This window comes from Etheostoma spectabile, chromosome 4 (genome assembly GCF_008692095.1).
Source record: "Etheostoma spectabile isolate EspeVRDwgs_2016 chromosome 4, UIUC_Espe_1.0, whole genome shotgun sequence".
NCBI classification, from domain to species: Eukaryota; Metazoa; Chordata; class Actinopteri; order Perciformes; family Percidae; genus Etheostoma; species Etheostoma spectabile.
In genome coordinates this window covers 24509969-24520855 of record NC_045736.1, presented here as the reverse complement: position 1 = coordinate 24520855, position 10887 = coordinate 24509969, and the positions used below count along the sequence as shown (strand labels likewise).

Below are 10887 nucleotides of genomic sequence, written 5' to 3'. Positions count from 1 at the left end.
TGACAAGCACCTACTGTGGTTTGAGCTGAGCAATACGGTGAAATACTATCGGACTTACATAAATGTTGGCAGGGCCCAGACTATAGAAGCCAGAAACTAGGCTAATAAACTTACAGATAACAGTTTCTTAAGTTATCTGTAAGTGGCCCTCTACTTTTACTCTATGCATTAAATAGCACTTTTGAGACATTTTCCATATTTTAGTTTCTTAAGTATTTGCTTTAATGTATCTGAGAAATTATGAATGGTCCCGTTTCTCATTATTCTTCAAATTGAATGACTTAAATCTCTTATTCAGCCAGAGTGAAAGTATTTGGACATAGATTAGGGTGATGAATGTAAGCAGATGAGCATCCCGGGGCTGTCAGTGCTGTTTGCAGGCGATAATTTGGATTGGCCATGTCTTTTTGACCTCTTGTCCCCAGGGACCGTTCATTTCACCACTGGGAACAGAGGGACCAAAGGGGACAGTGATGGGCGGGGCAATTAGGGAATGATAATGGAAATGTGTTTTGGGAGGGGTACATATATTGAAGAGGAGGATGTGTTTGAAGACAATCTCTACAGTAATACACTTGTAAAACTGTGAGATAGCTTTAGCTACTGACCAACTGAAGGGCAAGCAGAGTGAGCTTCTGGCAGGACGTCGACGGACACCTGTAGCGATAAGGTTGTGAGACTAAGGTAAGGACACTTACTTACACTTCTATATAGTTTTACTGTACTCTGTCTGAAATAGACATTGGAAATATTAGAATACATATTACACTGAATGTTGGAGACCTGAAGATTTGATATGTAAAGAAGTAGTATTTTAGTTCAGCAGATTTACATTTGTCATAAGAACTCCACGTATCTATAATTATAACAGCATAACATTGGGGAAACTGTCTATTTAAGGCAATAAACGATTAAAGACCCTTAAATAATAGCACATGTAACAATGTTTTTTTTTTAGCAAAAATGCAAACTTGCAAGAAAATAATTCAGTCTAAATGTTAAAACTCATAGCATTATTGTATCTTAGCCGAAGTGTCTTAATATTGTTGCAAAATAATTAGAGCTTTGTGGTGACAGACACCTCTGCTCTATTTACAGTATGGTCTAGTCTGTTGAGTTTTTATTGCAGGACAAACTATATCAAGGGTGCCTTTTCCCTTCAGTCTTTATGCTACACAAAAGCTATTTTCCAAATTTGAATGATGGACAATATAATATGGTATTTAAACGCTTTGCAATTTGATTTTGATTTTCTAAGTTAAATACCAAAGGATCAAAGATGATAGCCTCTTATAGTCAGAGCCAATTGGGTGTCCATCTTTTCCTTCAGGTGAGAATACCATGTGTGTGTCTCGACTGGTTTTGCTGCTTGGGCTGCTGCTATGTGTGGGGGCTCAGCTGTCCAACGCCCAGCACTGGTCCCATGGTTGGTACCCTGGAGGCAAGAGAGAGCTGGACTCTTTTGGCACGTCAGAGGTCAGGATCGGTGTTTGTGTGCCAGTTTTCTCAATCAGTGAACATTTCCCATTAAGATTGAAGATATTCTGTACATCTTTACTATTTTCTCATATTCCGGATCTCACTCTCTCTGTTTCTTAGATTTCAGAGGAGATCAAGCTGTGTGAGGCAGGAGAATGCAGCTACTTGAGACCCCAGAGGAGGAGTATTCTGAGAAACATAATTGTAAGTGAACTAATGGTACACTATTCAGTGCTGCATGGATGCAGGTTGTTTAAATAAAACTAATTTGAGCTGCCTAGTGTCCTACTGTAATCAAAAGGGGCATGTTAAACAGTTATGGTACAGCAGTAATTAGCTGATCAATAGCTTATGTGTTATTTACCAAATATAAAATCCATGTCAATATAATTTCTTTGATCAACACATGATCAGTGTTTTTCATATACACATTTGGAACAAGATAATATAATCAGATTATCTACTCTACCGTACAGGGAATCTTGATCTGTTTTGTCTTTACAAGAATGTGTATTCCCACAGACACACAAAAAGTTGACCTATAGCTATTTATTAAGTGTATTAAGCATAGTGCATCTGACTCCCATGTATTACTCTTCACAGTTGGATGCTTTAGCCAGAGAGCTCCAGAAAAGAAAGTGAAAGCTTTCCAGTCTACACTGCTTTTCTACCTGGTGACCTTCTTCTTCAGCATCCTTTTCTTGATGTGAAACAACTTTATGTTGATCATCTGATCTCTTCTATTTGTAATGTTTTCAGTTAAGTTGTTTTCCAGCATACATTTATTTCCCCTGTGGCAAACAAATGTCGACATTGTAATGTCCCATAATAAAGTATGTATTTTGATATGAACTTTTTTCATTTTTTTCTATCCAAGATTGTATATATGTGTATAGTAAAAAAAGTAAAGGAACCTTAGATGTTATAGAAGTAGCAAAAAAATAAATAAATTATGATGGATGAATTTCCTTTAGATGTTTTAGTTTCAGGATCCTGGTATTGTGAATGCTGGCTCAGTGTCTTGGTTTACCAGGACACTTGAATAGAACAAAAAAGGCCTATTGACTAAAAGCTCAGTTTATTATAGTTTAAATTGTAAAAGTATTTGTTGTTTATCAAATGGGCTACATTTTGATACTTTTCAATTTGTTTTTTTATGGTGATACCGTAGGCTACATTAAATAAAACAAACTGTAAATACACAGTACCAGTGGTTTTATAGGCTGTGTCTCGCAAATTGTCATTTTGTATGACATTTAAATTATATTTTCTAAGGATTATCCCAGTGACTTCAAGAAGAAGATTATCCATAGATTTATAATTCATCCATGCTATAGGCAGAATTTTCCTTCACAGCAAACACAGAGCCAACACAAACGTGACGTCACTGCGCAAGAACTAAACCGCTAGGGCAAAACATGGACGGCAGAAGTGTCTGTACTCCGCTGCTTGCGGAGTCAGACGCTCAAAATAACACTACTAGTACCCCTAACGCGGCTTCTGTCACAGATGCTGACAAAGTAATAAACACTAAAATAGATAGTACCCAGGTTAAAGGTGAGTTTTGTCTAGAACGTGAAAATGCAGCCGTATAGTGTCCTCTAATGCCGAGACAACGTTAGCTTTTTAGCTAACTGGCTAGGCAGCTCGAGAATCGAGTGAGCTGATTTAGCTAGCTCCTTAGCTAAATGCGCTAATGTCAACTATATAACGTTAGCTGTAACCTTAAGAGTTTGGCTCCATATTTTAAATCGGTTCGTGCGTACATGACTCGTAAACGCTATCGCCCACGTAATCCTTAGACCACCCTAAAAGTGAAACCATACAAAGTCAAGAGGTTGCTCGTCTTCCGAGGTCCGGGAATAGTTGTCCAGTTGCTAATTGTCTTGCGAACTAGCTAGTGCAAACTCAGCCCCAACCCAAGCAGCCTTTTGGTTTAAACTAATGCCAGTCACATACCAGTGGTTAATGTTAGCTAGCAGCAAGCATGTTTTGGTAGCGGAGGCCACACAATAACTAGATATACCATTATGAGTGACATTCAATTGGAGATTCTCTTGGCAACAGCTGGTCACTTAACTCGAACTAGTCAAAGCAATGGACTGCAATACACCTCTATAGGCAAAATATACTGTCTAAAAGTAGTAGAATATAGTAAAAATATATAATATTCTCAGGTTGGTGGTGAGTTTGAAGGATCTCACTCTGACGTTAAAATGGCAGTCTGTCCCTCACTTGGTGGTCTCGCTTACCAGTAGAACACTAAAACTATAAGGGTATGAATAGAAAAATCTCCTATTCAAACATTGTACACATACGTTAAGATACAGTACCCACAATCTCTGTTCTCTTGATAACTGCTACTGTGATTATCATTTGGTAAGTACAGTATTTGAAATGTATCCGCAGACATGAATATTTGGGGCTTTAACGGTATATATCAAAGTGTGTCCATGGCAGTACTTTGTTTATTTGAGCTATAGATATATTTTACATAGCTAGTCTACAGAGGAAAATGCTGTATGTTAGTGCATAATTATTGTACTGCATTACATTGGAGAAAGTTACAATTCTGCCATCACACTAGTATTTGGACTCAAGATATTTTGAAAGTATTCCATTTTCATAACCTCAGGTAAACAGCAAATAGGGCTGCAATGGTCATTTTCAGTGTTGATTAATATAACAATAGTTTTTGATAATTGGTCAGTGATTTATTCAGGGAAAATGTGTATCAGAAACAAATATATAATGTACAATTATATAAAACAAAAGCAGGCACATCTTGCATTTGTGACAGTACAAAATAGTGTTTTACTGAATAAATTAGTATAACAAGGTCATTTATTTTTTATGACTGAGTAATCAACAGATTTTTTCAGCTGTATTTACAAATTTTCAGTCACCACCAGTCATGTCCTATGATTAGCTCAATACAGCATATCAGGTCGAACCGTACAAATTATGAAGGTGTTTTAAGGTATTAATAATTGGCAGCAAGCATGTAAACAAATTGAGTTTTACATTAAAATATCAACTCATAGTAATTGATTTCATTTTAATATAATATCTAAACATGAAAATTCACCCTGCATAGTTTTGGAAAGCTAGTCAGACTCATTACCAATTATTTCCCCATACAGTTGAGCAATTATGAATAATACTCATCCATAGTGTTGTTGCAAGATGTTACACATCTAGTTTCAAGTGAAAATTAGCAGAGTACAATATACTTTATTGACGCGATCATGGCAAAGCGGCGGACCTCTTCCTGCATGGGAAGGCTGCATAAATGCAGAAGTGCAGTGGAAAATAAGTATATATCAGACATTGATTAGGTATAATTAATACAGTCAAGGATGAAACCACAATTGTCTCACATGTTAGCAATGTGCTACAAGTGTGTTTTTGTTGTATCGTACTCTAGGAGAGGAAGTGTTGAGTTGGACTAATAGTAGCAATTTATATGGCAATTTTGGAAATGTATTGATGGAAGGACATAGTTTACTGCTGTCCCAAATACTCCTTTTGATAAAAATATGTTATATATATATTATATAATGTTATACAATACATAACATCTTGCTATAAATATGGTCTCAGGGGATGGGTGCATCTCTTTCTTGCCGTTGTCATGTGCAGTATTCCTGGCCTACAAAGGCAAGGCAAGGAAGCTTTATTTGTAGCACATATGCACACATACAGCACATTTCAGCAACAGGGCAATTCAAAGTGCTTTAGATTAAAACGATAACAAAATTAAAAACGAGAATAAAAGTTACAGTACATTATATGAAATGAAACATTAAAGAGCAGTTAAAAACAGTTAAAAATATAAAAGCAGATGAAATACATGATTTTAGGCTGCTAGTATGGGACAATGTATAAGCCGTTGCTCTATTCATGTTATCCACCCGCAATCAGGATTGCTTTTTAACTCTCTATATGCTAATATAGCTTGTCATACAGTTTAACAATGCAACTTCAGTATAAGAAATGAACAATTATTTAAAGAAATGCATCATCAAAAAGAAACTGATTTTGAATGTTGAATGAGAACTTTCTCACTTTCTCATTCAGACAATGAAAATTGTAGGAATTAGCATTTATTTCTGCAGCTTTAATTTTTCAAAAAGTAATTTGTCTTCATATTTATCAAAATAAATAAGGCACAAGAGCACCAGTCTGATTTTTATGTAGTTTAACCATATGCTATCTAATATAGGTTAGCATTATATAGAACTGGGTAAGTGAACATTGAATGAACAAATAACTGTAATATAATATGTTTATTATATAGCCTGTTGTTTATCATGTTCAAATAATCTTCCATTTTATTCTGGCTCAGTTGTAACGGTAACAGTATTTTCTGCCACACAGGAGCCACGAGTGAAGAGGAGCTACTAAAGGCTCTCCTCACCGATGACTACTGCCATGTGTGTGAGGCTGTGCTGCTCTTTGAGTCTCAGCGGGTGTCCCACTATGAGGTGTTTGCTACTTTCCAGGCATTAGTCATGGAACTGCGGTTCAGTTTTATTGCCCTCACGAGGTTGGAGCCTTTGTAATAATGTCTCCTGTATCCCCGACTGCAGGGAAAAAAACACGCTCAGAGACTCAAGGTGTACCTGCAGGCCAAGAGAGGCGAAAAGATGAACAAAGAGTCCACAGCACCCCAGGTAAGCTCTCATTTAGACATTTTACACTTCACTTGTAGGTGTATTCTTGAATCTGTAACATTAAACAATGACAGAAGAATTAACATAAACCATAATGGTGCAAGCATTTCATGGTAAACATAATAAGGTCCGTAGCTTTAGTGATATCCTTTATAAAAAATATGTTCACATAAGAGTGAAGTGCACAATGAAGATCTAAAGGATCTTCTAAGACATCTTTATTGTTCTCTTTTCATTGTTTTGTTTTCAGTTTACATACTTTGTCAGGAAGCATATATCTGTCTTTTGACAAGGCTTGTGGCTGTTTTTTGCAGCGGACAATGACTACTGATAAGGACCATTTCTGTGAGCTGTGTAACATGGTGTTTAGTTCCCACGTGGTGGCAAAATCACACTATGAAGGCAAAGTCCATTCAAAAAATCTTCGTAAACAAGGCATTCAGCCCCCAGGCAAGTGTGGGTTGTGTGATGGACATGTATTGTAGTGATCAGAATTTGAATATTTACATGTTTACATAAAGAGTATAAATTAATAAATTATAAATTAAAAGTAAATTGTGTTGACAGTATGATTTAACTCTGCTCAAGTTAGCTCAAACCCAAATTAACTAAAATTGTTGATTTCTTGTTGCAGTTATAGACAGGTACACAGAGGTGCATACTTTACCAAGTCTGACTCGGGATCCTGAGGATGCTGACCAGAAATCCGCCCCAAAAGGTACCATGGAGCATCTTCTGGAACCAACAGCCACCACAACTACCCCCAGCAACGAGGTTGATCTGAAGGACCCTAACAAGTACTGTGCCCTGTGTGCTGCTTCCTTCAACAATCCCCAAATGGCTTCACAGCACTACAATGGACGAAAACACCAGAGGAATCAGGCTAGACAGGAGCTGCTCAAAGAGCTCAGCGACGATGTCCAACAGGGTAACACACACTCCTGGCTATCCGCAAAGCAGTAATACAAAGGGCATCACACCCCAGGAGTCCGGCGCAAATGCACACTCCACATAAAACGCTACATTACATAATTTCCAACAAGATCCACAGAGAACAATGAGGGCAAAACAAAATCATCCAACTGTTTTACCCAAAGATCCTCAGGTCCAGCTCAGCTAAAAACACATTTGTCGTTTGTTACAGAGGCTGTTTGTAACCGTTAGGTTAGTACAGTTAGGCTACCGACAACGTTATCTTTGCGTCACCTGTTCAGGTGATTGGATGAACCATCTGTCTATCACAAACGCCAATTATTGATTTTAATGAAAAGTTGTTGTCACACGGTGTTTGGTGTTTTAAATACCCAATGTCAGCTTCCAGGCGGCGCTGCCGGGAAAGCACTAGAATTAGGCAATGGTTAGGGTGAGGAGCCTTGAAGTCAATGGTTGCAGCGCTACCTGGAAGTCGACGTTGGGGTCTTAAAATACCATCAAGCTTGTCACACATACACTTCAACTACACCTGTGGCTGCCATTAGCTGGGCCCTGATTGGTTCGGCCTGCTGCTGTTCTAGAACAAACGCATTATTTGAAGCCTTTCAAGATGGATTTTTGTGTGATACGTGATCCATGATTCTCGCTTGATCTCATGATATCGTAAGAGTCCTGCTACCAAGCGTGGTAAATGGCTATATGTCAATGTCCTTCAATCTATCTGAGATGCTCGGAGACAAGTAAAATTACGGCCCTGTATTACCCACTGTATATAACTGAGTTAGCGTTATGGGGAGGTCATGTAGTTGCGATGAAGGTTTTGCTCAGACAGAAAATCCTTTATTTACTGTAAGAGAATATGTTACGGATGCATCGTTGCATTCCAAGTGTTGCAGACAGTAACTTAGCCTGGATGTATCGTGAGTTAGACCGGGTATCGCTGTTACTGTGTCACAAGCCAAAGTATTAACAGATTGTTGTAGCAACCAACCTAATAATAACTGAGATTAATATAGCGCATTTCATGAAACCAACGGAAGCTTTACACAGATACAGGGGGACAAGGGAAAAAATATATATAGGCCAGCACAAACGAGGACCAAAAGGAATAAAACGTCCGCTCTAAATTGAAGGGGGATGTAATTTAATTAGGTACAACCACATTTTGCAATCTAATGTTATTTTAAGAATGACATAGACATTACATACCTGAGGGCCAATTCGGGGTCAGTTTTGAATAATTTACTATCCAGTAATGGTCTCTCCGTCTGTTAAAGAGTACGGCCGAGTGTGACTTGGATTTCACCCGTCTTCTTTTACTTTCAGCTTTTAGTTATTCCTCGTTTAATTTCCTTCTGTTTTGTGATGGCCCTGCCCCAGTATCAGCCATAGCTACAGCATATAACTTCTAAAGTACAATTAGAATACCATTAGGCCTATATAAAGAAATTTCCTGCTACCCTTTACCTGGCTGGATACACTAACACAAGCTTTTCTGGTACATCTGTGACCCATCAGAGTGTGTGTTCTGTAGCGCTGTCTACCTGCCATAAATAATAAAATTTGATCATGGATGTTGTCTTACGTCCTTTCCCACCTCTATGTTGTTTACAGCCAACTCCCTGATGTGTAAGATGTGTAGCGTGCAATTTAATTCGGTGGAGATGTACCAGGCCCATGTGCATGGAAACAAACACCAGATTAGGTAAGATCAATATTTTCCTGACAAACACTGTCCACTGCCGTTGTGTCTTCATTTATACTGCACTTACCATGTAATCACTGCTACACTGTACTTCAACTTGTTTTTCTACATCTTTGGCAAAATTAAAGCTCTATTAAGTGACTTCTTTGATACTTACACCAATCAAATAGCATAGCAACCTAATTCCTGTTTACATGTTCTTGACTAGGGAGAAGAAGGTTGTTGACCTGTGCAAATCCCAACAAAAAGACTACAACACATTTGCAGACGAACTGGCAGATTACATTCAGGTTCAGAAGGTGCGTGGAATCATCCCCAAGGCCAGTCAAGTCCTCCCTCTGGGTGACACTCAAAAAGAGGATGATGAAGAGGAAGAAGAGGAAGCATTAAACAAGGGGGATATCATAGAACTGAACAAAACTATGCCCAACCTCCCTCCCGCCTCTCACCCTTCTCCTCACCCCCGCCCCAGTTGTTACTATACAGTTGAAGGGTGGTGTCCTCCATATCAGGGCCCTGCCTGGCCGTCCCGCGCCTGGGATTACAACTGCCCACCCCCAGTCCTCCCAGGCTCAGACTCTCCACTGTTCACTAGTCGGCCCACAAAGAGAAAGAGGCACAGGAAGCAGTCGAGCTCCTCCTCGCATACTACTTCATCATCATCTTACTCCTCCTCCTATAGCAGTAGCACAAGTGACAGTGAGGACAGTGAATATAGACGCAGAGGAAAGAGACGGATTAGAAGATCCAGGAGGGAAAGAGACAGGAGGCCAAGACATGAGGACTCAGACAAGGAGGAGAAGAGGAGGAAGCAACGAAGGAGGGAAAGAGATAATGACTCCGACGAGAGGAGAAGAGAGGAATCTGGAGAGTCAGAGCAAGAGAGTAGGAGAAAAAAGCGAAGAAATCACGGCGAGCGGAGAAGGCGAGAAAAGAAATCCCAGGAGGAGGACTCTGCAGCGGATGGAGGGGAAAGGGTGATGGACAATTTAATGCCAGAAGACTCAATGGGCAATAGAAAAGAGAGTGACGTGCATATTCAGGCTGTAATGAATGTTGAGCAGGGGGAAGATGGACAGGACAAGCCAGCCAAACCTAAATACAGGAAAGAGAAGAAGAAAACAAAGGAGAAAGTAGACACTAGGACAGAGGAGGAGAAGCTGTGGGATGACTCCATTCTGGGCTGCTAAACTCAAAAGGCCCTGTTAAACTTGGTCTGTTGAACTGCTGACATTTAGACATTTAAGTTATCATGAGCATGACTTTGAAAATCTCATAAACTGTCTGTTAAAATAATCTTTATAGCAGTTGACAAACAAGTTTTTACTATCTGCTCTGACAGCCCCATAGTGTTGTCCTCCATAGATGTGCTAGCTGGCTAGCCATGTTTAGCCAACTTATATTTGTAAGGAATGAATGGTTTGAATTTGGAGGGGTTTCTTAAACACATCCACAACTATAATAACTTTATTTTTCACTATGACACTTATTAATATCTTAGATTGAATTCATTTGCACATCTTTATTGACTGTTGGCTGTAATATTTAAAATGTCTTATTTGTTCACTTATCTTTTAGATTATCAAGTCCTCTTGACATCTTAATACATCAATATGTTGCTGTATTTGTGCTTCTGGCAAGGACTTGATAGATTGTGATCCCTTTAGCAGCCTGTGGTTGGCACTGTTGAGCTTCATTCAGCGTATCAGTAAAGCAAATAAAAGCCATTTGATGTTAGAAGCTTAGTCAATTTTTTTTTTTTTTTTTTTTTAAAGCTGTCTGCTTTCACTCAGAGGCACGCACTGAAAGAAGCCTATCAGAGTGCATCTCTGATAGGCTAGACAGGTTGTATGTTGTAAATAATGAAATGATAAAATTATAATAAGTTGTCTGTTTCACATCAAAACTATTTTTGAAAAAATGAGAGTTGACATTGCCCTAGTCTAGAGTGCATTGTCTGCATGTGCATGTGTTATGGATGTATTTGCACATCCAACCAGCTCACAAAGTATTTGGGGTCAGACAGGTGCAAATGTTCAAATGAGGACAGCTCTTTACAAACTAAAAAATGTATGTTCAGATGCTGTCTGTGAA

The 10887-nt window shown here is 38.7% G+C and overlaps 2 protein-coding genes across 3 annotated transcripts; both read left to right on the top strand.

Moving 5' to 3' along the window:
* Positions 1–572: 572 nt before the first annotated feature.
* gnrh2 (gonadotropin-releasing hormone 2) lies at positions 573–2330 on the top strand. The gene is made up of 4 exons (XM_032513638.1): positions 573–684; positions 1331–1476; positions 1600–1683; positions 2083–2330. Exons 2-4 carry the CDS (start codon positions 1342–1344, stop codon positions 2119–2121), a joined length of 258 nt encoding a protein of 85 aa, XP_032369529.1. The 5' UTR covers positions 573–684; positions 1331–1341; the 3' UTR covers positions 2122–2330.
* Positions 2331–2897: 567 nt separating this feature from the next.
* zmat1 (zinc finger matrin-type 1) lies at positions 2898–10530 on the top strand. 2 transcript variants are annotated; one of them, XM_032514124.1, is made up of 7 exons: positions 2898–3036; positions 5860–5966; positions 6072–6155; positions 6470–6605; positions 6790–7083; positions 8703–8793; positions 9002–10530. In XM_032514124.1, exons 1-7 carry the CDS (start codon positions 2898–2900, stop codon positions 9981–9983), a joined length of 1833 nt encoding a protein of 610 aa, XP_032370015.1. In that variant the 3' UTR covers positions 9984–10530. The 2 variants fall into 2 exon arrangements, with proteins under 2 accessions (XP_032370015.1, XP_032370016.1); XM_032514125.1 differs by lacking the exon at positions 2898–3036 and adding an exon at positions 3063–3858 and having other exon boundaries at positions 9002–9983.
* The last annotated feature ends 357 nt before the right edge of the window (positions 10531–10887 follow it).